This window comes from Gossypium raimondii, chromosome 11 (genome assembly GCF_025698545.1).
Source record: "Gossypium raimondii isolate GPD5lz chromosome 11, ASM2569854v1, whole genome shotgun sequence".
NCBI lineage: Eukaryota > Viridiplantae > Streptophyta > Magnoliopsida > Malvales > Malvaceae > Gossypium > Gossypium raimondii.
In genome coordinates, this window is record NC_068575.1 from 1,867,282 (window position 1) to 1,894,900 (window position 27,619).

The 27,619-nt window shown below is 32.3% G+C and overlaps 8 protein-coding genes across 8 annotated transcripts; all 8 read left to right on the plus strand.

The window, feature by feature from the left end:
- Positions 1–2,645: 2,645 nt before the first annotated feature.
- Positions 2,646–27,453, plus strand: LOC105761636 (arabinogalactan protein 23). The gene is made up of 2 exons (XM_052623410.1): positions 2,646–2,708; positions 27,102–27,453. The coding sequence occupies exon 2, from the start codon at positions 27,145–27,147 to the stop codon at positions 27,379–27,381; it is 237 nt and encodes a 78-aa protein (XP_052479370.1). The 5' UTR covers positions 2,646–2,708; positions 27,102–27,144; the 3' UTR covers positions 27,382–27,453.
- LOC105761629 (arabinogalactan protein 23) lies at positions 2,706–3,105 on the plus strand. The gene has a single exon (XM_012579493.2). It carries the CDS (start codon positions 2,752–2,754, stop codon positions 2,989–2,991), a length of 240 nt encoding a protein of 79 aa, XP_012434947.1. The 5' UTR covers positions 2,706–2,751; the 3' UTR covers positions 2,992–3,105.
- On the plus strand, positions 4,819–5,296 carry LOC105761638 (arabinogalactan protein 23). Its single transcript, XM_012579503.2, has one exon. The coding sequence runs from the start codon at positions 4,928–4,930 to the stop codon at positions 5,162–5,164; it is 237 nt and encodes a 78-aa protein (XP_012434957.1). The 5' UTR covers positions 4,819–4,927; the 3' UTR covers positions 5,165–5,296.
- LOC105761635 (arabinogalactan protein 23) lies at positions 11,709–18,794 on the plus strand. The gene is made up of 2 exons (XM_012579498.2): positions 11,709–11,771; positions 18,415–18,794. The coding sequence occupies exon 2, from the start codon at positions 18,458–18,460 to the stop codon at positions 18,692–18,694; it is 237 nt and encodes a 78-aa protein (XP_012434952.1). The 5' UTR covers positions 11,709–11,771; positions 18,415–18,457; the 3' UTR covers positions 18,695–18,794.
- On the plus strand, positions 11,765–12,165 carry LOC105761632 (arabinogalactan protein 23). The gene has a single exon (XM_012579496.1). The coding sequence runs from the start codon at positions 11,820–11,822 to the stop codon at positions 12,054–12,056; it is 237 nt and encodes a 78-aa protein (XP_012434950.1). The 5' UTR covers positions 11,765–11,819; the 3' UTR covers positions 12,057–12,165.
- LOC105761630 (arabinogalactan protein 23) lies at positions 13,779–14,316 on the plus strand. The gene has a single exon (XM_012579494.2). It carries the CDS (start codon positions 13,888–13,890, stop codon positions 14,125–14,127), a length of 240 nt encoding a protein of 79 aa, XP_012434948.1. The 5' UTR covers positions 13,779–13,887; the 3' UTR covers positions 14,128–14,316.
- On the plus strand, positions 15,690–16,154 carry LOC105761637 (arabinogalactan protein 23). Its single transcript, XM_012579502.2, has one exon. The coding sequence runs from the start codon at positions 15,796–15,798 to the stop codon at positions 16,030–16,032; it is 237 nt and encodes a 78-aa protein (XP_012434956.1). The 5' UTR covers positions 15,690–15,795; the 3' UTR covers positions 16,033–16,154.
- Positions 24,998–25,442, plus strand: LOC105761634 (arabinogalactan protein 23). Its single transcript, XM_012579497.2, has one exon. It carries the CDS (start codon positions 25,104–25,106, stop codon positions 25,338–25,340), a length of 237 nt encoding a protein of 78 aa, XP_012434951.1. The 5' UTR covers positions 24,998–25,103; the 3' UTR covers positions 25,341–25,442.
- Positions 27,454–27,619: the final 166 nt, after the last annotated feature.

The following is a 27,619-nucleotide window of genomic DNA, read 5'->3' on the forward strand; positions in this document are numbered from 1 at the left end:
TTTTTATTACATTTGTTATGTTTATAATTGATAATTCAAGTTATATTAGCAACATTGAGTAATCATTACTCAGCGTACATAGTTATTTGTTTCCATGCGTAAGTTGTGGATAAAAGCTATAAATATTTCGTGGTCAAGCATCCAACTCTCCAACTCAACTCAAAAAGCCATTACAATTATGTTTTGTATGCAAAAATTACGAGAAATTATTTTTAACAGTTTTGAAGTCATATAACATGTACCTAAGTTGGTTGGTTTGATGCCTAATTTAGTTTTACCACTTTAAGTAAGTGACCCATAATGCTTAATAGGTTAGATTTTATCTTTTGACTATTAGTTAATTATGCTTGTTTATGTTGGTTTGATTTTTGAATTGATTTATTAAGTGTTTATGCATGGAAGATTTATAATTTAGTGATGGTTGAATGTGTTTAGATGGGTTAATTTGAGATTATGGTTTAAGGTAAGCTTTAGGTCAGCTTGAGTTCAATTGCGTAAGGTTTTGGCTAGTTAGAAGTGGGAAATTTTGTTCATTTGGTCATTAAGTCTAGATACAAGGAGAACATGCCTCAATACTGTTAAAAAGAATTTCTCTTAATTTTTGCATTCAAAAGCCCGATGCCTCAATACATAACTAATTAGTCTCGAGACAATTGCTCTTAGGTCTCGGGACAAGTGGTCTTTGTCTCAAGATAGAAGTACATCGAAGCTAAATTAATTTTTTTGCCTATTCCAAGTCTCAATACAAGAGCTCTTGTCTCAAGACATTCAAACATCGAACCAAAAGTAGGAAAACATGAGAGGTCAATCTTGAGACATAAAGGACCTTGCCTCGAGACTCAACTTGAGACATGTTAACTTTGAAGCTAAAATTTCCAAAATAATTTATAACCTGTCTCGAGATTCTCCATGTCTGGAGACATAACTTGAAATATGACATTTGAGTTTGGATTCAAGCCCTAATTCTAATATATTAACTCATTATAACCCCATGTATGTAGATGGAATTGATTCTTATGTATGCCAAATGTTATTTGTTGATCATAATGAATAGGCTTATTGTTCTGAATGATGAATAAGAATTTAATTTTGCAAATTTATGTCAAGTTAGTTTGAGTTGTTTCGATGACGTAATGTGAAGTCACACATTCGGACCTGATGATCAAATTGGGTGTGGGGTGTCACACACAACCTTCTCGACTATAACTTCGCCCATAGGCAACACTTCACCAGCCATGGCCCTCGCAAACGTATGTATGGTTTACACGTGGCTCACCTCTAATCTACCTTGCCAATGATAGGTGTTGAGTCATTCTTTTTCATGGAACACAAGTAAGACCCACGTAGGGCTTTACTATGTCCATATTGATCCCATTATTGCTTATTTAGAAGTTCTACAATGTTTTCTAAGGGACCAAACATGACAAGACCAGTGAAGGCACGTGTTAGGGCCTAATGCCAAGGGGTGATCATCCTTGCCTATAAATACCCCTCCCTTGATAGATTTCTTCTTCAACCTCTCTCTTCCAGCACCTCACCACCGTTTAAACAACCATCCCCCTCTCTTGCCAACCTCTTCTATAATCCTCACTAAGTTTAAACGAGCAAAGATCAACACACAGTTATAAATAAATGAACACGAAAATGATTTTACTTAACGAACACAAATTAAACACAAATAAGCTTTAAAAAATAAATAAATGAACATAAATAAAGACATATTTATTCAAGTTCAATTCATTTATAGCCAGTAAAAGTACTAGGGAAGCCACTGAACTTAGCGGTAGATTGCATTTCGGTCCCTTTATTGAAAAATGAACAAATTAGCCCTTATATATATTTCAAAACGTGCAAATTAGACTGCCGTTAAATTTATATGTAAAATGATGATGTGACACGTTAAATCCTTGCTGAAAATGATTTTTATGGGTAAACTATAAAAATAGTCACTCAACTATGTCTTTTGTTCTATTTGGTTACCCAACTATTAATTTTTTCGATTTAGTTACTCTGAGCTGATGTGGGCTTGTTTTATTAGTCTAGTAACAAAATTAGCTCTCTAATATTTATACATTCTATCGATTTGATACTAAATATAAAAAATCAACAAATTTAGCCCTCAATGTTTACAAAATTTGTCATTTTAATTATAATTCTAAAATAATAATAAATTTGACCCTCAATATGTACAAAATCTATCAATTTAGTCCTAACTCTAAAATTTTAAATATATATTTTCTAAAAGAATTCAATTTTAGCCAATAAGGACCCAATTGATTAAATAGTAATTGAACTGAAGTGTATATCCACATTGAGAAACCAAATTCTTCAAATTTCATTAGATTGATTGGTTGAATTGATTAAATAGTAAATTGATTCGATTGTTCTTCTGAATAATTTACAAAATGATATTGATTGAGGTAATTATTCTTCTGTAATTTACTACTCTTGTTTCTCTTACCAAAAAAAATCCCCACCTTAAAATCCAGTCTAAATCGCTAAAACAAATTCAAAAATTTGCATGTCTATCCCGCAAACCATGCAAAAACCAAACACGTAAAATTTTTTTAAAATTTCGTCACTAAAAATAGCCATGAATTTTCACCTATAAATGATCCTCCCCAACACCATTCTTCTTCAGACCTGCAATAACAAAGCAAATAATAACTATCACCGGCGGATCCCCATTCTCCAGCAATTAAACGCAGGTCTCGTTCATTTCTGGTGCGTTTAATAATCCCTTTATACGCCATGGACATGAAGAAGGTCTCCACCGCCATCATTGTTGCTGCTGCCTCAATGAGCGCCGTCATGGCTGCCGATGCACCTGCTCCCTCCCCTTCCGCCGGTGGTTCTATTCCTAGCTCCTCTCCCGGTTCCGCCCCAGCATCAGGACCAGATTCCAGCGTGGCTGCCGCAGCCTTGCCGGTTCTTGGATCATTGGTTGGGGCTTCCATTGTTTCTTTGTTTTCTTACATGCTACATGTATGAAAAATCAACATGTGAACGAATATTATATTTTAAATTTTATTTTTATTTTTGTAAGAAACATGTGATGAATAATGAAAAAATTGAAATGGAGCTTTGGAAAGGATGTTGTGTTTACGCTGTTACTTTTCGATTTATTCAAAACAAAGAATAACATGAAAATACCAATGAATTATTGAACTAACTAGTATGTAATTAGATAAATGTGGGGTGAAGTTGGAAAATCTTTTATAGAAATCGAGATTAAAATAATTTTTTATGAGTGTTAAAATAGGTATTTAATTATATTTTATGGTATTTAAAACGATTAAATTAAAATTTTAATAATTTTTGGGTTAAATTATAAATTTATTATATATTTAACTTATGCTTTTATGAATTTTGGAGAGTCTCAACCCGTTTTAGGAGAGGGTGTAAAGCCGTTGCAAAGCCCTTGTCAGTCCCTTTCCTTGCCACTAACGAGGGTGAGGATAGGAACAATGACAAAGCTTACTCGAAGCTCGATCTATTTAGAAAACAAATTTTGTTTTCTAGCTCAATTCTAGTTTTTGAGCTTATATTTTAGTTCAAACCCACTCACTTTTTGGATGGACCTTTGGGTTGAATCGAGATGGTCTGTCCCATGATCAAGTCTAGATACAAAAAGAAAAAAAAGAAAGTCAATGGAGTTGTAATCCTCCAATGAAAAAGCAAGACCTCAGTGCGATGAAATTGAATCCCGTTATACATCCAAGCGATCTATTGCGGCATGATTGGGCAATAGAGTGTCCAAATCATGTCAGATTGAAGGTAAACTTAAATCAAAACGAATCCTTAGTCCGGCAATTAAAATAGAATAAAAGATATAGTTGGGTGACTATTTTTATATACCCATAAAAAATAATTTTCAACATATAGATTTAACGTTTCATGTCATCATTTAATAGATAAAATTTAACGGAAGAGTTAATTTGTATATTTCAAAATATATAAAGGTTAATTTACTCATTTTTTCAAAAAATTACCAAATTGCAACCTTCTCCTAATTAATACAGGAGCTTAACTAATAATTTTACCGTTATAGTCTTTTATTCATCAAAATAAAACTTACCATCCGACCATTTATCACAGTATATAATATTTTTAGTACATCTTATTATATAATATTTACATATAAGTGATTAGAATCGCGTCGCTTTACTTTACCATTAAGGTTTTAGTTAAAAAAAATCCATTCAAAATTAATAAATATAAAATCGATGGAATTAGCTGATTGAGTTTTAGTTCAATTAGTGTAGATATTGTTGTCAATATAGGAGGACGTATGTATATTTGTTGCCTAAGTTCATTTTTCAAGTCTATATTGTTGTCTAAACTCTTCTATTTTTTAGGCGAACCTTTAGACCGAGCCAAATAGCCCAATCCATGGACAACTCTACATTTATCATAGTATATAACATTTTTTTAGTACATCTTGTTATATAATATTTACATATAGATGATTAAATCATCTCACTTTACTTCTATCATTTAAATTTTAGTTAAAAAAATCCATTCAAAATTAATAAATATAAAATCTATGGAATTAATAGACCTTAATTGCATCTCTCATATCCGTGCAAATCAAATTTTACGATTTAAAAAAAATTAAATAGAAATAAATTATCATTCAATCTTAAAATTTAAAATCCCCTTACCTAAAAATCGTTAAAAAAAATTCAAAATTTTGCATGTCTATCCCGCAAACCATGTGAAAACCAAACACGTAATTTTTCCTTTAAACTTCGTCACTAAAAATAGCCATGAATTTTCACCTATAAAAGATCCTCCCCACCATCATTGTTCTTCAGACCTGCAATAACAAAGCAAATAATAACAATCATCGGCGGATCCCCATTCACCGGTAATTAAACGCGGGTCCCTCTCATTTCCGGTGCGTTTAATAATCACTTTATACGCCATGGACATGAAGAAGGTCTCCACCGCCATCATTGTTGCTGCCGCCTCAATGAGCGTCGTCATGGCTGCCGGTGCACCATCTCCTGCCCCTTCAGCCGGTGGTTCTAGTCCTAGCTCCTCTCCTGGTTCCGCTCCAGCATCAGGACCGGATTCCAGCGTGGCTGCCGCTACCTTGCCTGTTCTTGGATCATTGGTTGGGGCTTCCATTGTTTCTTTGTTTTCTTACATGCTGCAGTAAGCTACATGTATGAAAAATCAACATGTCAACGAATATTTTATTATTTTATTATTTTTGAAAGAAACATGTGATGAATATTGAAAAAAATGAATAAAATGGAGCTTTGAATAATATTGTGTTTATGTTTTCTTACGTGTTGTCAGACGCAAAATGGAAGATTGTCGTAATGGAGGTAACTAAAATGAAAGCATTTGAAAAGTTGGATGACCATCTGGATAATTTACCCTTGACAAAAATATATCTTTGAATCATCCTGTGCCTACATAAAAACTCAAATTATGTTACTCCTAAATTGTTGTATTCTAGAGGTAAAATTAAACTTTCTTTAAAGTAATTCACATCTCAAATCTCTTATTTTACTTTATTTTGTTTCTTGCACCACAAGTTTTCTAGTGGTACCACCCAATGTTGTTCCACCAATTTGCGTATTTGCCACACTAGAGTCGATCCACAAGATTTAGACTTACTGCTCAATATAACCGAGATCGCTTCCAAGCTACCACATTCAACTAGTACATTTTCGAACCCCTTTCTCACATTAACTGTAAGCCATCAAAAAGACATCAAAGCTCCACATCAAGGACATTACACTACCCAAGGCTTATGCAAATATCCTAGCATCCATTCGCCTCTACAATTACATACAACACCTCCTACTGAAGCAAGACCAACCCATGTCTTTAAAGCACCATGCCACCATCTATATTGAGTTTGATCCAAGAGGTGGAGCCCAATGCCCGCCCATCTCTTGAAACCTTTTTAAATTGCGGGATTCTCTCGTCATGCATTTTAACACTCTTGGTCTAGCACCAACTACGTTTCATTCCTCATGGAATATCTCAAGTTATTATGGAATGCATTTCTTCAGATTGTATGCAAACTCTGTGGAATGGTGTTTTATCGGATGAGTTCCAACCTTTGAGAGGTATTAGGTAGGGGTGCCATTTATCTCCATATTTATTTATTCTATGTATGGAAAGATTGGGACAATATATTCATAAATTGGTTGGAGAGAGGGTTTGGAAACTAATTTTTTATTGCAAGCATGCCCTAGAGGCGGATGGTTTGTTCCTGTTTATTGAAGCTGATATAGAACAAGTAAAAGTTGTTAAAATAATTTAGAACTTTTTGACTTTTCTCGGATCACAAAGTTAATGCCCAAAAGACCAATGTTTTTCTTTTCAAAGGATACTCCTGCTAATATCGCCTTTCACAGTGTGTCACTATTAGTACCTTTAAGTTTGTCCTTGATAGGGTCTATAGATTACTTGATAGTTGGGATGCTAAACTTATTTCGATGGCGGGTCGTGTTACTTTGGTACAATCTATTCTTATGTCAATCCCCAATTATTTTATGCAAACATGTAACACCCTATTATGTCAAACCCGAAAAACGTGATGTCACATTCATTGATAGGGCAACTGTCGATAAATAATTCGTATAAAAATTCAAAACATACAATTACAAATACGAATGCGTTCCAATTCCCATAATTAGAACATACAATGGTTTAATTGTGAAGTTTGAGCATGAATAGGGTTGAATTGTAAATTTTCAAAATATTAGAGTTAGTATCCATACTTGATTGCTTGGTGTCGATACTTTATTTGGTATCATAAAACTATTTGTTTTAAGAAAATTGTTCATATGATCAAGTATCGATAATTAATACCAGAGTATCGGTACTTTTGCACAGAATTGTCAAATACCACTTTTAAAAATGCCTATGCTTGAACTTAACCAATACAAGTAGTATCAATAAGCACTCCAAAATCTGTCATATAACATAAAAAATTAAATTTAAATATACTAATTTAACCACAAACATCAAGGGTACTACATCATAGACGTAACATCAACCAAAAGTGAATGATGGTCCATTACATCCAACTCATTCCCTATTCTAACATTAAAACATATACTAACCAAATCAACTAGACAATATCTAGGCTTATTCCATTTTACTAGTGCAAATTCAATTATCATGCAACTATAACAATCCATTACTACTCATCCTTCAAATTAAGTCACCTACTAGACCTATTTATTCATCATCATGTAACTGCCATCATGATTTTCACACAAGGTATCAAAATCATTCAATACTCTTTATCAACCTATTATGTTATCTCTTACTCATTAACCACTAAAAACATCACAACATATTATAAACACATAATTCATACCATTGTCAAAACATCATATATCACCATTCCAAATAAACTAATTCAATATTTCCACAATTTGGCATCATAACATATCAAATTAGCTTATATAAACTCAACCTAATCAGCCAAGCCTTTTAACCATTTCATAACATTATATTACCTATGTAATCGCATACCCAAATGCCATTTCAAATGTCAAATGCACAATTCAATCCATTTACTAATGCATATGTTTTCCATTAAGCATTATCTTTGTCATAATTCTATCAACATAGATTTCAAGCCATATCACTTTGCAAGTAAACCAAAACAAGTCCTAAGTACATGCCTTACATAATCGGGCCTTAATGCGGTCTAAAGACTACCGAACACATACCAGGATAATGTGAGCTTTGGATGATTCGCTTGATGTGTTCTACAAATTGACAATCTACAAGGAAAGGGAAAACAAATGAGGTAAACATATACAATGCTTAGTAACATGACAAATCAAAAATAAAAAAGGTGAGTTAACATTTAACCTCATCATATAACATTTCAATATGAAATAAACCAAATCACTTAGAATCACATTTCAATACCATACTAAAAACCAAATCAACATTTAACCATATGAACATCATTCTCATAATATCGATCATTCCATCTATTTAACTATTATACATTCAATTTCAATCTAATGTCAATTACCATTTCATTTCCTTATTTGAATTTCGAACCGAATTCTTTGATTTATTACATTTCTATATCGGCCCTCTAGGTTTATATAACTGTTTCGTATAATTTTTCACATACCATCGATATTTATAGATCGCATTATGTATACAAATCATCAAATCATTATATCAACCCAATTTAAATATCATTTATCAAAATTTCATTTTATACCCCTATTAATCTGACTCAGACTTGAATGGATATATGAATCCCACCTATCATACCAATTTGACACCTAGTGCATTATCAGACAATGTCAAAGTAAATATATAGTTTGCGCCCAGTGCTCATCAATGTGTTTGACTCGGTATAACTGAAGTAATTTGGCACCCAGTGCCTCATCGACACTCCAACTATATCTGACTCTACCCAAACAATTAATAAGAATAACAATTTCTCAATTTCATTACATAATTTCATTAACCGATCATCAATTCTCAAATATGATAGCATAACATATAACAATACTGATTCAATTTCACATTTATAAAATTATATAATATTTTCACATATATTCAATTCGGTCATTATCACTTTCAACCGATCTAAATCGAATCAATTTAGCTCATTTCCTCAAATAATCACTTTATCACATAATATATCCTATTTCAGTCCAATTTAAGGTTATTTCCTTAATTATTTCAATTTCAATTAATTGTTCAATTCCTTACTATTTAGTTCATACCTCACCTCTTTGCACCAAATTGCAAACAATTTAATTTACTATCAAGATACTCAAAATCATAATTCAAATATATAGAAAATTAAGTATAATCCTACCATATGAATTTAACTGGACAAATAGAAAAGCGGTCAAGTCTCTAAGGACTAATCAATAATTTTACCTTTTTTCCACGATTACTTCTGATTTGGTTTAATTTTTTAGCTATACAATTTTTCAATTCAATTTATCAATTTCAATCCTCTTATTTCACCCTATTATAAACATATATCAGCTCAATTTTATTATTCGAATGCCCCTAAAGTTTTGCATTTTAATCAATTTAGTCCCTAAAACCAAACTTATCATATCTTCCGAATTTGAACTCCAAAATTTAAACCCACTTCAAATATGTCCCTATACAGCCTCCTATTATCACAATTTACAAAAAAATATTACAATTTCAAATTATTCATAATTTAGTCCCTAAACTCAAAACTAACAATTAGTTTCACAATTTAATCCTTTTTCCATTCCTAAGTTTTTAAAGCATCATTTTAACAACCAAAAGCTTCAATTATCTCTAACGGTGACATTTAAAATCTTTAACATATTTAAAAACGGAGGTACAATAGCTAGATTTAAGTTACAACGATTACAAAAATATAAAATTTACAAAAAATCAAGCTCAAATATACCTACATGGAAAGTTGTGAAACGGCTGAACTCTCCTAGCTCCAAAAATGTTGTTTTCGTAGGAGAATAAGAAAAATGAGGAAGATGATGGCACTTTCCATGTTTTATTATTTTAAACCTTCTAATTTTTATGTTTTTTTAACTAAAAATCAATATAAAATTTCAACTAAACTAATTCCATGGCAAGCCATTATGTCCAAAATTGGCTTATTGTCAAACAAATCCTCCAATAATTAAATCATACTCAACTAATTAAACAATCCACTTAAATTCAACTTTTACAGTTTTACATTTAGTCTCTATACCTTAATTACTAATCAATCAATAAAATTTCCGAACTAATAACCATTATAATAATATAAACCATTCATAAATATTATTAAATAATATTTGCTGACTTAGTCCTCAGAAAATGGAATTTTAAAACTATCATTTTTTGTTCCATTGAAAATGGGTTGTTACAAAACAACTTTGATACCTAGTATTGCAATGAGTTTTATTTGGGGGAGTTCTTCCTTAAGATCTAAACCAACATTAGTGCAATGGGATAACTATTACCAACCTCGGGCTAATGGAGGACTGGGTCTTCGACATTTAAGGCAGTAAAATGAGTCTTTCCTCTTAAAGTTGGGCTTTAATTTCAGTACTAACAAGAATGCTTTATGGGTTCAAGTGATCAGAGATAAATACAAATTTCAGGAGGTATGTCCATTGGTAATTACGTGCAACATAAGCTCTTTTGTATGGAAGTCCATTGCAAAAGTTTGACCTCTCTTACGAGATAGCCTCTGTTGGTCCATAGGAGATGGGAATTCAGTCAAATTTTGGGTTGATGATTGGATTCCTGAGGTAGGTCCTTTGATACTTCATGATCCGAATAATATGGCTCGAGATGATAATCCCATCCTCTAAGATTTGGTTAGAAATGACGGTGAATGGAATTGGAGGTATATTAGAAATCATTTGGACGAACCTTTTTTTGACAAAAAAGCTGGTGTTCTACCCCCTCGTGCACTTGCTGGATCGAATTCATTAGTATCTAAATGGTCTATGAATGGAGACTTAACTGTTAAAATAGCCTATACTTTCTTATCTCATGATTCCTGGAATAGTTCGGACAATAAATGGGAACTTTCTTGGTCCTATGGTGGTTCGCAATGTGTTCGACAGTTTTTATGGCTAATTTTATAAGAGCGACTCCTCTCAAACGTGGAAAGATGCAGACGCAGACTGACGGATGACACTAGTTGCTGCATTTTGGATCTGCAGAAGAAAATATTCTAAGCTCAAGAAGTATGGAAGCAGTTCATTCTGAATTCATTCTACTCCAGGTTCTTATCTCCGTCACTTTTATCTTGAGTGAATGTCAATCTTTCTAATGAACCGAATTTACAATTCAAAGATGTTAATTGGAACACCCTATTCGGTATCCTATGTCGGTTTGTATGGAAACAAGGGAATTCTTTTGTTTTTGAAAATGTTCCTCGTAATTCTGGTATGGTTGTAGGAGTGGGGTTGTGAATGTTAAACATAATAGGGAACCAAAGATTAAGGTTAAAAACCGAATCAGACCAAGCACCTGGCACTCACTAATAGTTAGTTGTGTCAAAATGAACACAAATGGTGCAAGGAAACCTCATACCGGACTTGCCTGCTCAGTTGAGATTGCTAGAGACGGCCATGGCAGATGGATATTTGGCTACGGTCACAATATTGAGAAATGTAGTATTGAACAAGCAAAACTTTGGGCAATCTATAGTGGACTTAAACTGATTTGGTTTGAAGGGTGGAAACTTGTTGTTTTGGAATGTGATTGTTTAATTGCAATTCAAGCAATTAATGATGACTATAAAGGCGTATTGAACAAGGCACTAGTATGCAGAATAAAAGAGCTTTACGCTCGAACATAGATGTTTGAATCGAGCATATTTATAAGGAATCTAATGGAGCGACTAATGCCTTAGTTGGCATGATGTTTGACCATTAATTGAGTCTCCATGAATTTGCTTCTTCTCCCCAACAAATTGATACTTCCATTCAGAATAATTTACAAGATGATATTATTTAATTATTGTTCTCTAATTTAGTACTCTTCTCTCTTAAAAAATAGTTTTAAATTCCCTAGCCTAAAAATCCAGTCAAAATCGTTAAAGAAAATTCAAAATTTTGCATGTCTATCCCGCAAACCATGCGAAAACCAAACACGTATTTCTTTTTTTTTTTTTTTAAATTTCGTCACTAAAAATAGCCATGAATTTTCACCATAAATGATCCTCCCCAACATCATTCTTCTTCAGACCTGCAATAACAGAGCAAATAATAACAATCACCGGCGGATCCCCATTCTCTAGTAATTAAACGCAGGTCTCATTCATTTCCGGAGCGTTTAATAATCCCATTTTTTATAACACCATGGACATGAAGAAGATCTCCACCGCCATCATTGTTGCCGCTGCCTCAATGAGCGCCGTCATGGCCGCTGGTGCACCATCTCCTGCCCCTTCCGCCGGTGGTTCTAGTCCTAGCTTCTCTCCTGGTTCCACCCCAGCATCAGGACCGGATTCCAGCGTAGCTGCCGCAACCTTGCCTGTTCTTGGATCATTGGTTGGGGCTTCCATTGTTTCTTTGTTTTCTTACATGCTGCAGTAAGCTACATGTATCAAAACTGAGCATGTCAACGAATATATTATTTTATTTTTTTTGAAAGAAACATGTGATGAATATTGAATAAAATTGAATAAAATGGAGCTTTGAATAATATTTTGTGTTTACGTTTTACGTTTTGATTTCCGAAATTAAAATTACGATAAATTAAAGTAATTGAATTAACTTTTAAGTTTTAAACATGAAAATAACATTAAATTATTGAACTAATAACCAGCATGTAACAATTTCATCCTTTTGTAATTCTAATATGTATAAAATTTTAGACCAACAAATAAAATTGTTTTATATTTTTATGATAGTAAAACTGTAATTTCACTATTTTAAAATTTTATAAATTACAAAGGGGCCTAAATGAAAAAGTTTTCATTTTAGGGGAGGCCGAGGCCTTGCTAACCCTGTATGATTTATGTATCTGACAAGGTTTAGTTTGTTTAGCTCCGATGGGGTTAAAAATAACAATTGAGTATGTGCTTGGATTCAACCCGACCTGAAAACTGGGCCTAAAATTTTACCCAAATTTGACCTGAATAAAAACGCTAAAACCCGAGTCTGGCGCGGCCTGTCTGTATTAAAATTTTTTTATATTATTATTTTTATATAAAAATAAATTCAAAAAGAATAATACATCAAATACAATAAAATAAGAGTTATAATAACAACAAAATAATAGCAATATAATAGCAAAACGCCACAAAAATAGTGGCAAAACAACAACAAAAACAGTGAAAATAGCAGCAAAAAGCAGTAGGTTTTTTTTACAAATTCGACCAGGCCAAAAAAAGTTTACCCAATGCCTGACTCGTTTAGAAATCAGGCCTCATTTTTTTTGCCTAAACTCATTTTTCGAGCCTATATTTTTGCACAAATCCTTTCACTTTTTGAGTGGATCTTCGGGCCAGGTGACTCGACCCATGATTAGGTTTAGATACAAAAGGAAAGAAAAAGTTGGTGGGGTTGTAATCCTCCAATGAAAAAGTAAAGCCTCTGTGCAATGAAGTTGAATCCCATTTATACATCCAAGTGATTGAGTTGAGCATGATTGGGCAATAAAGTGCCAAATCGTGCCACGTTCAAGGTAAACTTAAATCCAAATGAATTTTTAGTTGGGTAACCAAAATAGAACAATAGACATGATTGGGTGACAATTTTTATATACCCGTAAAAGATAATTTTCAACATAATGAGTTAATTTGTACATTTCGAAATATATAAAGACTAATATACTCATTTTTTTAATAAAAATACCAAAATGCAATCTTCCCCAAATACGGAAACTTAACTAATAATTTTACCTTCATAGTCTTATATTCATCTCAATAAAACTTACCATCCGACCATTTATCATTGTACATCTTATTATATATTATTTACATATAAATTTTAGAATCTCTCACTTTACTTTACCATTAAGGTTTCGTAAAAGAATCATATCCGTCGAAATCAAATTTATAATTTTAAAATAATAATGAAAAAAACATATTCAAATAATTTAATTAAATTTAAATAAAAATTCATTATCATTTAATCTTAAATTTTAAAATCTCATTATCTAAAATCGTTAAAAAATATTAAAAAATTTGCATGTCTATCCCGCAAATCATGCGAGAACCAAACACGTAATTTTTAAAAAAAAAAATTCGTCACTAAAAATAGCCATGAATTTTCACCTATAAAAGATCCTCCCCAACATCATTGTTCTTCAGACCTGCAATAACAAAGCAAATAATAACATTCACCGGCGGATCCCCATACTCCAGCAATTAAACGCAGGTCTCGTTCATTTCTGGTGCGTTTAATAATCCCTTTATACGCCATGGACATGAAGAAGGTCTCCACCGCCATCATTGTTGCTGCCGCCTCAATTAGCGCCGTCATGGCTGCCGATGCACCTGCTCCCTCCCCTTCCGCCGGTGGTTCTATTCCTAGCTCCTCTCCCGGTTCTGCCCCAGCATCAGGACCAGATTCCAGCGTGGCTGCCGCAGCCTTGCCAGTTCTTGGATCATTGGTTGGGGCTTCCATTGTTTCTTTGTTTTCTTACATGCTACATGTATGAAAAATCAACATGTGAACGAATATTATATTTTATATTTTATATTTTATTTTTTGAAAGAAACATGTGATGAATAATGAAAAATTGAAATGGAGCTTTGGAAAGTATGTTGTGTTTATGCTTTTACTTTTCCATTTATTCAAAACAATGAATAACATGAAAATAACAATGAATTATTGAACTAATTAGTATGTAATTAGATAAATGTGGGCTTTATTGGTCTAGTAATAAAATTAGCTCTCTAATATTTATACATTCTACCGATTTGATCTTAAATATAAAATTAAACAAATTTAGCCCTCAATGTTTACAAAATTTATTTTTAATTATAATTTTAAAAAATAATAAATTTGACCCTCAATATTTATAAAATCTATCAATTTAGTCCTACCTCTAAAATTTAAATATATGTTTGTATAAAAGAAATTCATTTTTAGCCAATAAGGACCCAATGGATTAAATAGTAATTGAACTGAAGTGTATATCCACCTTGAGAAACCAAATTCTTCAAATTTCATTAGATTGGTTGGTTGAATTGATTAAATAGTAAATTGGTTCGATTATTTAATAATAGCTAACAAGACAAAAGCTGTAACAAAATTATTTAAAATTAAATAAAACATATTTCTCTAAATATATTTTTATTGGATTTTTAAACAAGAAATTGGGTTTTCTTTCCTATGTTTTGATTGATTTTCATCTTTGTAAATATAAAATTTTCAAAAATTTATTTTATATGTCTTATTTATGAAAAATTCTTAGTCATTATTAATCAATGTTTTTAAAATGTAGAACCATATAGTTTTAGGTTGAATCAAGAAATAAAAATTTAATTAATTTGATATGAACAAAACAAAAAATAATAAGTGGGTGACCAAAATAGAATACAACGAAAGACATAGTTAACTGATCATTTTTATAGTTTACCTATAAAAAAATAATTTTCAGCATAGATTTACCGTTCCACGTCATCATTTAATAGATAAAATTTAAAGGATGATCCAATTTGCACGTTTCGAAATACATAAAGGCTAATTTAGCCACTATTTTAATAAAAGGGCTGAAATGCAATACACCCTAAGTACAGGAGCTTACTTAGTACTTTTTTTTTTTATAATCTAATTCAACCGTGAAAGTATAAGTTGATATAATGGTTAGAACTACCCATAACTCATCCAAGCTTTTCAATAGGAGGATAAACCCGCTCGAACTCACATTCTCCTATATCGACAATGATGTTTAACTATCAATTGGATCTTCATGAATTTATTCCTCAACAAATTGATATTTCCATTCTGAATAATTTACAAAATGTTATTGATTGAGGTAATTATTATTCTGTAATTTACTACTCCTCTTTCTCTTACCAAAAAAAAAAAAATTAAAATCCCCTAACCATAAAATCCAGTCAAAATCGCTAAAACAAATTCAAAAATTTGCATGTCTATCCCGCAAACCATGCAAAAACCAAACACGTAAATTTTTTTTAAAAATTTCGTCACTAAAAATAGCCATGAATTTTCACCTATAAATGATCCTCCCCAACACCATTCTTCTTCAGACCTGCAATAACAAAGCAAATAATAACAATCACCGGCGGATCCCCATTCTCCAGAAATTAAACGCAGGTCTCGTTCATTTCCGGTGCGTTTAATAATCCCTTTATACGCCATGGACATGAAGAAGGTCTCCACCGCCATCATTGTTGCTGCTGCCTCAATGAGCGCCGTCATGGCTGCCGGTGCACCTGCTCCTTCCCCTTCCGCCGGTGGTTCTAGTCCTAGCTCCTCTCCTGCTTCCGTCACAGCATCAGCACCAGATTCCAGCGTGGCTGCCGCAACCTTGCCTGTTCTTGGATCATTGGTTGGGGCTTCCATTGTTTCTTTGTTTTCTTACATGCTGCAGTAAGCTACATGTATCAAAAATGAACATGTGAACGAATATTTTATTTTATTTATTATTTTTTGTAAGAAACATGTGATGAATATTGAAAAAATTGAAATGGAGCTTTGAAAAGTATTTTGTTTTTATGCTTTTACTTTTCGATTTATTCAACTAATAACATGAAAATAACAATGAATTATTGAACTAATAAATGGTATGTAAATAGATAAATGCAGGGGAAGTTGGAAATTTTTTTTTAGGGAAATAAAGGTTAAAGTATATATTTTATTAGAGTTAAAATACGTATTTAATTATATTTTATGGTATTTAAAATGATTAAATTGAAAATTTAGCAATTTTGGGGTTAACTTATAATTTATCATATATTTAAGGGTAAATTATAAAAATAGTCACTTTTGTTTGCCTTAGGTTACATTTTAGTCACTTATATTTGAAATGTTACGTTATCGTTTGTTAGAAAGTGGTCACTCTGCCATTAAACTCCGTTATCTCTCTAACGGCAATCCTAAGTGGTAGTCCAAATCGATTTTAAATGCCAACTTGGATGCCTAATTGGTACGAGAATAGGTTTTTAATTAACTAAATTTAATTAATTGTAAATTTTAAATTAATTACACATTGAATTGGAAAACAAAAACCGTTCGTCTCCTTTTTCTTTTAGATTTTTTTTCATTTTGACTAAAAAAAACTATTCTCATCCCAGTTGGACATCCAAGTTGGCATTTAAAACCCATTTAGACTGCCATCTAGGGTTGTTGTTAGGAAGGTAACGGAGATGAATGACAAAGTGATTACTTCGTAACAAAACGATAATACAAGTGACTAAAACATAACATTTCAAATAGAAGTGACTAAAATGTATTATAAGACAAACAAAAGTGACTATCCCACATAGGATTGTCGTTAGGGAGGTAATGGAGCTGAACGGCAGAGTGACTACTTCATAACAAAATGATAATGTAAAAGACTAAAACGTAACATTTCAAATATAAATGACTAAAATATAATCTAATACAAACAAAAGTGACTATTTTTACAGTTTACCTTATATTTAACTTATGTTTTTATGAATTTTTGAGAGTCCAAACCCATTTAAGAGAGGGTGTAAAGCCCTTATCAACCCCCTCCTTTTGCCTCCTACCACTAAAGAGGGTGAAGATAGGAATGAAGACAAAGAGGGTGTTTAAATATATTTGTATTTATTTTATAGTTGTAATTAATTGAATTCTTTATTATAATTGATTGGACATATATTTATAGTTGTTTTATAATTGCATTTTCTTTGTACTTTCTGAATTTAGAAAAAACTTCAAATTTGACTCATGTTAATTTTGTGGTCTATTTTACTATTAAAATATAATAGTATGGAAAGACGCGGATTGACGGATGCATTTGTGGATTTGTAGAAGAAATTTATTTCATGTACTTCATGATTGTTCCAAAGCTGAGGATAGTTCATTCCGATTTCATTTTACTCCAAGTTCTTATGTCCGTCACTTTTATCTTGGGTGAATGTCAACCTTTCTAATAAACTAAATTTACATTTCAAAGATGTTAATTGAATCACCTGTGAGGTATACTATGCTAGTTTGTATGGAAACAAAAGAATTCTTTTGTTTTTGAAAATGTTCCTCATAATTTTAGTATGCTTGTAAGATCGGCTTGGAGTTGAGTTGTGACTGTTAAACATAATAGGGAACCAATGATTAAGGTTAAAAATTGAATTGAACCAAACACCTAACAGCAACCAATAATTGATTGCGTCAAAATGAACATAGACGGTGCAGCGAAACCTTATATCAAACTTGCCTGCTCAGCTGAGTTTGCTAGAGACAACCATGGTAGATGGATATTTGGCTATGATTGTTTAACTATAGTTCAAGCAATTAATGGTGACTATAAAGGTTTAGTGAAAAGGGAACTAGTATGCAGAATAAAAGAACTTTGCGCGGTTCACATCAAGCATATTTAAGGAAATCTAACGGAGTGACTAATGCCTTGGTTGAAATGATGTTTGACAATAATTGGGTCTCCATTAATTTGTTTTTTCTCCCCAACAATTGATACTTCCATTCTAAATAATTTGCAAGATGATGTTGATGTAATTACAGTTAATTTACTACTCTCTTTCTCTTAAAAAAATATTAAAATCCCCCTATCTAAAAAATCCAGTCAAAATCGTTAAAAAAATATTTAAAAAATTTGCATGTCTATCCCGCAAACCATGCGAGAACCAAACACGTAATTTTAAAAAAAAAATTCGTCACTAAAAATAGCCATGAATTTTCACCTATAAAAGATCCTCCCCACCATCATTGTTCTTCAGACCTGAAATAACAAAGCAAATAATAACAATCACCGGCGGATCCCTGTAATTAAACGCAGGTCTCATTCATTTCCGGTGCGTTTAATAATCACTTTATACGCCATGGACATGAAGAAGGTCTCCACCGCCATCATTGTTGCTGCCGCCTCAATGAGCGCCGTCATGGCTGCCGGTGCTCCATCTCCTGCCCCTTCAGCCGGTGGTTCTAGTCCTAGCTCCTCTCCTGGTTCCGCTCCAGCATCAGGACCGGATTCCAGCATGGCTGCCACAACCTTGCCTGTTCTTGGATCATTGGTTGGGGCCTCCATTGTTTCTTTGTTTTCTTACATGCTACAATAAGCTACATATATGAAAAATGAACATGTGAACGAATGTTTTATTTTATTCTTTTTGAAAGAAACATGTGATGAATACTGAAAAATTTGAATAAAATGGAGCTTTGAATAATATTTTGTGTTTATGCGTTTTCGATTTATTCAACTAATAGCAATGAATAAGATGAAAATAACAAACTAATAACTAGTATGTAATTAGATAAATGCACGGCGAGATTAAAAAATATATATTTTTATGAGAGTTAAAATACTTATTTAATTATATTTTATGGTATTTAAAATGATTAAATTGAAGTTTTAACAATTTTGGGGTTAAATTATAACTTTATCATATATCTAACTTGTGCTTTTATTAATTCTGAAGAGTCTGAACTTTTTGGACATGCCTTTGAGTTGGACCGAATGACCCAGTCTATGATTAAGTCTTGATACAAAAAGAAACGGACAAGCTAATTTGTATATTTCGAAATATATAAAGACTAGTTTGCTCATTTTTTCAATAAAAGGGCTGAAATGCAATCTTCCCCTATGTATAGGAGCTTAACTAACAATTTTACCTTTATAGTCTTATATTCATCTCCACAAAAACTTACCGACCATTTATCATGGTATATAATATTTTTTAGTACATCTTATTATATAATATTTGCATATAACTATAATATTTACATATAAATTATCAGAATCATCTCGCTTTACTTTAGCATTACGGTTTTAGTTTAGAAAATTATCTATTCAAAATTAATAAATATAAAATTTATGGAATTAGTCGGTTGAATCTTAGCTCAATTGTCATAGACATTGTTACCAATGCATAAGGACGTATATATATATATATATATTTTTTTTTTTACTAAGCCCATTTTTTGAATTTATATTTTTATTCAAATCTTTCCAATTTTTAGGTGGGCCTTTAGACCGGGCCGAATAGTCCGATCCATGAATAAATCTACATTTATCATAGTACATAATATTTTTTTAAGTACATCTTATTATATAATATTTACATATAAATGATTAGAATCGTCTCACTTTACTTTAGGTTTTAATTAAAAAATATCCATTCAAAATAAATAAATATAAAATCCATGGAATTAATACACATTAATTCCACCTCACAACCCGTTTCGTAAAAAAAAAATCATATCCGTCTAAATCAAATTTTACAATTTTAAAAATAATAATGAAAAAAATAAAACATATTCAAATAATTTAATTAAATTTAAATAAAAATTCATTATCATTCAATATTAAAACATATTCGATTGGATCGAGCCATTGGTAATGGTGAGTGGTGTCATACCTTTTCTGATGCCTTGGTGTTTCACCTTCCACGGCTGAAGTCAGATCATAGGCCTATTATCATTTCTATGACTAATCCTAGTTCTGTTCGTTGTGTAAGGCCATTCCATTTCTTGGCTTCTTGGATTAATAATCCGAATTTTGATAAACTTGTTCGAGAAAAATGGAGGTTTGGGCCAAATATTGCACACAATCTTGCCTCTTTGATGGAGGTTTTCAGAAAGTGGAACTTTGAGATTTATGGTCACATTGGTCATAGGAAAAGGCTTCTAGCTAATCGTATTGCTAAGGTTCAAGCTGCTCCAGATAGGAGGTCTTCCATTTTCCTTTTGAATCGGGAACACGACTTGTGGATTGAGTATGAAACGGTCTTGGATGAAGAAGAAAGCCTAAGGAGACAAAAGTCGAGAGTGGATTAGGCCTAGTTTGGTGATCGCAACACTAAATATTTCCATAATAAAACGATCCGAATGCGTAATTTCAATAAGATTTTAACTTTGAAAGTGGGAGACTCTTGGTGTTATGATGATGTGATCTTGTAGGAGGAAGCAATTCGTTATTCTTCATCTCTTTACTCGTTGGATGATCAAGCTCATTTCTTGTTTCCGTTGCGGGGTCGGTTTCCAAAGTTGGTGCAAAATTCTATTGATTCATTGACTATGGATGTGTCAGATGAGGAAATTTGCAATGCTCTTTTTAGCATGGGTCCCTTGAATGCCTCGGGACCGAATGAGCTTCATGCGTTATTCTATTAGAGTCAATGGAGTATTGTTGGTTTTCATGTTTGCAGTTGGGTTCGAAGTGAGTTCTCAGGGTCTCCTCTCGATCATTCGATAGACAAGACATTGTTGGTCCTTATTCCGAAAACTTATAATCCGGAGTCCTTATCCCAATACCGGCCAATTAGCCTCTGTAATGTCTAGTATAAGATTGTAACAAAGGTAATAGCCAATCGATTCAAACTTGTTTTCCCTCTTCTCATTGCTCAGAATCAAGTAAGTTTTGTTGCAGGAAGATAGATAACTGACAACATTATCATTGCCCAAGAGATAGTTCACTCTATACGAACTAAGAAAGGCAAGAAGAGTTGGATGGCTATTAAGGTGGATCTCGAGAAAGCCTATGACAGGATTCGGTGGGACTTTATTGCAAACACTTTATTGGATACAGGTATTCCTTCGTCCTTATCAAATGTTATTATGAACTGTGTTTCTACTCCGTCTATGCAGATCATGTGGAATGGTAATACTACGGAGGAATTCCAACCAACGAGAAGTATCCGGTAGGGATGCCCATTATCTTCGTATATTTTCGTTCTATGTATGGAGAGACTGGGACTGCTTACTCATAAAGAGGTTAAGGATAAGACGTGGAAACTTTTTCAGTTGGTAAAAATGGGCCGCCAGTGTCACATATATGAATCAAGCTATAAGAATTCGGAATGTTCTAAGGCTTTTTGGAGCAGCGTCGGGGCATAAAGTCAATGGGCCAAAAACTAACATTTTCTTTTCAAAGATTATTGAGGTTAATGTTTCTGCTAAATTTGTAGTACATTGGGATTTAGCATGACTGGTGATTTGGATTTTTATTTGGGTGTACCGTTATTTCATCGACGAGTTACAATGAACACTTTCCATTTTGTTATTGACAAGATCTGGAGGAAGTTGGATAGTTGGGATGCTAAGCCACTTTCAATGGTAGGTCGAGTCATTGTAACTTGTCGATGAAATAACGGTACACCCAAATAAGAATTCGAAATGTTCTAAGGCTTTTTGGAGCAGCGTCGGGGCATAAAGTCAATGGGCCAAAAACTAACATTTTCTTTTCAAAGATTATTGAGGTTAATGTTTCTGCTAAATTTGTAGTACATTGGGATTTAGCATGACTGGTGATTTGGATTTTTATTTGGGTGTACCGTTATTTACAATGAACACTTTCCATTTTGTTATTGACAAGATCTGGAGGAAGTTGGATAGTTGGGATGCTAAGCCACTTTCAATGGTAGGTCGAGTCATTTTGGCACGATCAGTCTTGCTATCAATCCCTAACTACTTCATGCAATCTGTTAAGATTCCTATTTCTGTCTGTAATGAGATTGAAAATAGAGCTTAAGGTTTTATTTGGGGGAGTTCCAATACAAATCAACAGCCTTCTTTAGTTAGGTGGAATGATTGTTGCCAACCACTTTCTAATGGAGGTTTAGGTATCAGGAGGTTTACAGTCCAGAACGACTCTTTTCTACTCAAGTTGCACTACACCAAAATAGGCTTTTAGCAGCACTTTTAGCGGTGTTTGGACCAAAAACGCCGCTAATAATCGAGAAATAGCGGCATTTTAGGAAAATCGCCGCAAAAAATAACAAATAGTGGCATTTTCTTGGAAAACACCACAAATATTAAAAGCAAACGGCGTCGTTTGCTGGCCTTTCGGACGAATTAGTGGCGTTTTTAGTAAAGCGCCGCTAATGCTCTGGTTATTAGCTGTGTTTTTTAAAAAGCGCCGCTAATGGTCAGTGTTTTTAGCGGCGCTTTTAATATAGCGCCGCTAATGCTAAGACTTTTAGTGGCGTTTTTTGAAAATCTCCGCTAATCTAGGTGTTTTAGCGGCGTTTTTGTTGAAGCGCCACAAAAACAATTTATCTTAATTGAACTATTATTTATATTATTTAAATGAAATTAAACTTATTTCTAATAGAATATTTAAAATCTTCAAGAAAAAATAACAGGTATAAATAATTTGAAATAAAACACATGGAAAAATTAAAATACTATTATTTAAAATAATTTTAAAGTTTGTTGGGTACATGATTACTAATTGTTTTTAATTTATATATTAAAAATTTGAAATTATTATCGTAATTAAAAGAGATAGTATTAATTTAAATTTAAAATATTGAATTAAGCGTATCATCACTATAGTTAATTTAGGGTTTTAGGTTTTAGGGTATATATATATATGATATTATTAATTTAAGATTTTAGGTCAGTTAATTTAGGGTTACTATTTTAAGGTTATTATTATAATTGATTAGGAGTATATATATTGGATTTAGGGATATGGTTTAAGGGCTGAGATATAATGTTTAGGGGTTAGGGTTGGGGTTAGCACTTAGGGGTTATTAGGAGTTAAGGATTTAGGGTTTAATTTAGCTATAGGGATTTAGCTAGGGCTCGGGTTAGGGAACGTATTGGGTTTAGATTAATTAGTTTTTTTAAATTATATTTTAAATATGTTCTTATATAATTGTAAAAGAGGTAATAATAAATTGGGGTTTAATTTCCTCACAAATAAAAAAGCTTTATGGGTTATTTTCCTGAGAGCTAAATACAAAATAGTTGATGATTTCCTGGTTGACATTACAAAGAATTGTTGTTCCTTTCTTTGGAGATAACTTGCTAAGATTTGGCCACTTTTGCGCAAATGTGTTGCATGGTTTGCGGGTGATGGTAATCGTATCAAATTTTGGACTGATAATTGGGTCATTGAGGTTGGACCTTTGATTAATTTTTGCCATATCATCTCGCTTATTAATGAATCCATTTCTCTTAGGGAAATGGTGTCGATGGACGAGGATTGGAACCGGCAGTACCTAAGATGTTTCTTAGATGATATTATTTTATCTTACATTGCAGGTATTCCAGTTCCTAATTGCCTAGTTGGTCCCGATTCAATGATATCACAATGATATTTTAATGGGAGTTTATCAGTTAAGTCTACCTATAATTTTCTCAGTAAAGATGCCTTGAATCCTTCGTAAGATAGTTGGAAAATCGTGTGGTCTTTTGCAAGGCCACAACGTGTAAGACAATTTCTTTGGATGGTTTTCAAGGAACGCTTATTAACTAATGTGGAACATTGTAGAAGAGGTATGTCAGATTCTTCTTCTTGTAAGTTTTGCAGATGTAAAAATGAATCTATTATTCATTCCTTAAAGGATTGTTGTAAGGTAAGAGATATTTGAGAGCAGGTTATTCCTCCGAGATTATTGCATCGTTTCTTCTCTTACTTGCTAAAGACTGGCTAAGGGTTAAGTTGAGGAATGTATTTGGCTTAGTTTTTCATGAACTTGATTGAAGGTCTCTCTTTGGTATACCCTGTTGGAAGATTTGGAAACATAGATGTTTGTATGTGTTCCAGGATGTTTCGTTTAGTAAAGATTTTATCCTTCACTCTTCATGGAATTAGGTTAATGCTCTAAGTGCACAGCTGGAAGACCGGATGATTGTTCCAGAAGACAAACTAGGTGTACCCGATGGATCCCTCTTCCGACGGGTACCATTAAACTGAATACTGATAGGGCCCATGATCCAGTATTGAGTTTGGCAGCTTCGGCAGCAGTGGTGAGAGATGAATTTGGCAATTGGACTCATGGAGTAAGTAGAAATATTGGTAGGTGTGGTGTGGAGCAAGCGGAGCTTTAGGTGATCTATAATGGGCTTATTATGGCATGGGATGCCCAATGGCGAGATATCTTAGTGGAAACAGATTGTGTACTTGCCTTTAAAGGAATAACTGGCGAATTGAGAGGGTGTGTTCAGAGAGATTTAGCTCTTATAATTCGAGAGTTAATAAGTTGTGATTTAAATGTTGTCTTCAAATAGATCCCAAGAGAAGTTAACTCTATAGCACACTCGTTGGCTAGTATGATGAAAGAAGCACCGGTTGGCACACAGATATTTCATAGTGCCCCTTCTTTAGTCAGTCATCTTGTAAGGATGGATAGCATGTCTGGGTGTTCGAATCCCGTTATATATTTCTTGTTAGTTTTTTAATCCTTTTCTTGTTACCAAAAAAAAAAATTCCCTTCTTATTATAATTTATCAAAAATCTCCTTATCTAAAAACCAGTCAAAATCGTTAAAAAAATATTTAAAAAAATTGCATGTCTATCCCGCAAACCATGCGAAAACCAAACACGTAATTTTTTTAAAAAATTTCGTCACTAAAAATAGCCATGAATTTTCACCTATAAAAGATCCTCCCCACCATCATTGTTCTTCAGACCTGCAATAACAAAGCAAATAATAACAATCATCGGCGGATCCCCATTCACCGGTAATTAAACGCAGGTCCCTCTCCTTTCCGGTGCGTTTAATAATCACTTTATACGCCATGGACATGAAGAAGGTCTCCACCGCCATCATTGTTGCTGCCGCCTCAATGAGCGCCGTCATGGCTGCCGGTGCACCATCTCCTGCCCCTTCAGCCGGTGGTTCTAGTCCTAGCTCCTCTCCTGGTTCCGCTCCAGCATCAGGACCGGATTCCAGCGTGGCTGCCGCTACCTTGCCTGTTCTTGGATCGTTGGTTGGGGCTTCCATTGTTTCTTTGTTTTCTTACATGCTGCAGTAAGCTACATGTACGAAAAATCAACATGTGAACGATTTTTTTTTTTTTTTGAAAGAAACATGTGATGAATATTGAAAATATTGAATAAAATGGAGCTTTGAATAATATTTTGTGTTAATGTTTTACTTTTCGATTTATTGAACTGATAACAATGAATAACATGAAAATAACAATGAATTATTTAACTCGAATTTTTTAAAAATCGAAATTAAAATATACATTTTATGAGAATTAAAATATGTATTTAATTATATTTTTATAATTTTTACAAAATAGATTAAAAGGGATCAAATGTTAATAGACTCTAAATTATATAAAGTAATTAAGAAATTTTAAAATTTTGAGACACCAAATAAAAATATACTATTTTGAAAGAATAAAAATATTTATAATAGTCCCCTATTTAAGAATTAAAAACTCTATAAAAACATTAAAAAATAACTCTAAAATATAGTTTTACCTGCAATAAAATTAAATATATTTATAATCGATAATTAAATTACATTAGTATAAAATTATTAATTTTAATATTTTTAATTGATACATACAATCAAAATTGTGTATCACCAAATAAGAAAACTAGTTCTTTTTTATATATATAACTAGGATTTACAGACTTAAGTATGATATTAACACAAAAGGAAAGATGATTATTGTCATGAGTTTTCTATTATAACCCTCCTTTAAGTATTTTATGTTAAAATCTAAAGGGAATAAATAATATGTTGTTATTCCTTTAAAAAATTTGATTAAGTTTTAGTTCAGTTGGCATTATTGTCATTGTAAAAATTAAAAAGACGTAGATTTGAAGGTGTTTAAGCATGCATTTTCAACTAATTTAAGAGTTTAGAGAATCATAATTAAAATTAGATATTATATTAAAAGTTAAAAATTAAGGTAAAAATTTGAAGTAAGAATATTCAATTACCCTTTCTTTTAATTCAAATCTACACTTAAAATCTTTAGTTGAATTATAATGTCATGAAATAATTCGACATCAATTCTGTTGATAAATGACTAAAACTTATTATTTTTAAATTTTAATTTTACCACAGTGAACACAGTAAACATTTTAAGGGGTTTGAAATTAAATTTTAATTTTATTATAATAAAATACAATTTCAATATTTGAATAGCCTATATCTTTATAGTTTTGAAAGGATTAATCAAATTTTTATCATTTTAAGGGGTCAAAGTATAATTTTATCTTTAATAATTTAAATTTTTAAAATTTAAAAATTTAGATGAAAATTTTCCATTGTGAGGGGACCAACCCTCTCTGGCTATGCCCATGCTCTACCATTTTAACCAAAAAGTTCTTATATAATAATTTTTATAGCTATATAAATTTTAATAAATATTATTTACATAAAATTTACACCCAAATCATAAATCTTTATCATTTTTTATAATTATATAAAAATTTATAATTGAATTAATATTGAGTTTAAACAATTAATTGGTATAATTTAATAATTAATTTTAAAATAAAATAAGATTTATCTTTTAATTTTAAAATTTAAAATCTCTTATCAGAGAGAGTACCCTATTAAATCGTTAAAATGGTATTCAAAATTTTGCACAAACCATGCAAAACCAAACACGTAAAATAGCTTTATTTTTGCCAACGAATACTAAAACCGTTACTAAAAATAGCCATGAATTTGCACCTATAAAATCACCTTCCTCACCACCCTTTTTCTTCAGGCCTACAATAACAAAGCAAATAATAACAATCACCGGCGGATCCCCATTCACCAGTAGGTCTCATTCATTTCCGGTGCGTTTAATAATCCCTTTCTACGCCATGGACATGAAGAAGGTCTCCACCGCCATCATTGTTGCTGCCGCCTCAATGAGCGCCGTCATGGCCGCAGATGCACCTGCTCCTTCCCCTTCCGCAGGTGGTTCTAGCCCTAGCTCCTCTCCCGCTTTCGCCCCAGCAGCAGGCCCGGATTCCAGCGTCGCTGCCGCCACTTTGCCTGTTCTTGGATCATTGGTTGGGGCTTCCATTGTTTCTTTGTTTTCTTACATTCTCCAGTAAGCTGATAAATGTATGAAAGTAAAAGAATATACGCGATGAATATTCAAAATTAATATATGGAGCTTTGATCAATATTTATTGTTTCCTATTTTTTTTGGAATAATAATAATATTTCAATTTTTATTACTTACAATATTCTATAAATAAACTATTTATAATAAGTTTAAAAGTTATATAATAAATATGATTGATGAAATCAATTAATATTTTCTCAATTTTCTAAATAATTGATATTTAA

Coding starts and splice junctions, on each gene's coding strand:
- LOC105761629 (XM_012579493.2), top strand. CDS start 2,752: ATGGACATGAAGAAGGTCTCCACCGCCATCATTGTTGCTGCTGCCTCA.
- LOC105761638 (XM_012579503.2), top strand. CDS start 4,928: ATGGACATGAAGAAGGTCTCCACCGCCATCATTGTTGCTGCCGCCTCA.
- LOC105761632 (XM_012579496.1), top strand. CDS start 11,820: ATGGACATGAAGAAGATCTCCACCGCCATCATTGTTGCCGCTGCCTCA.
- LOC105761630 (XM_012579494.2), top strand. CDS start 13,888: ATGGACATGAAGAAGGTCTCCACCGCCATCATTGTTGCTGCCGCCTCA.
- LOC105761637 (XM_012579502.2), top strand. CDS start 15,796: ATGGACATGAAGAAGGTCTCCACCGCCATCATTGTTGCTGCTGCCTCA.
- LOC105761635 (XM_012579498.2), top strand. CDS start 18,458: ATGGACATGAAGAAGGTCTCCACCGCCATCATTGTTGCTGCCGCCTCA.
- LOC105761634 (XM_012579497.2), top strand. CDS start 25,104: ATGGACATGAAGAAGGTCTCCACCGCCATCATTGTTGCTGCCGCCTCA.
- LOC105761636 (XM_052623410.1), top strand. CDS start 27,145: ATGGACATGAAGAAGGTCTCCACCGCCATCATTGTTGCTGCCGCCTCA.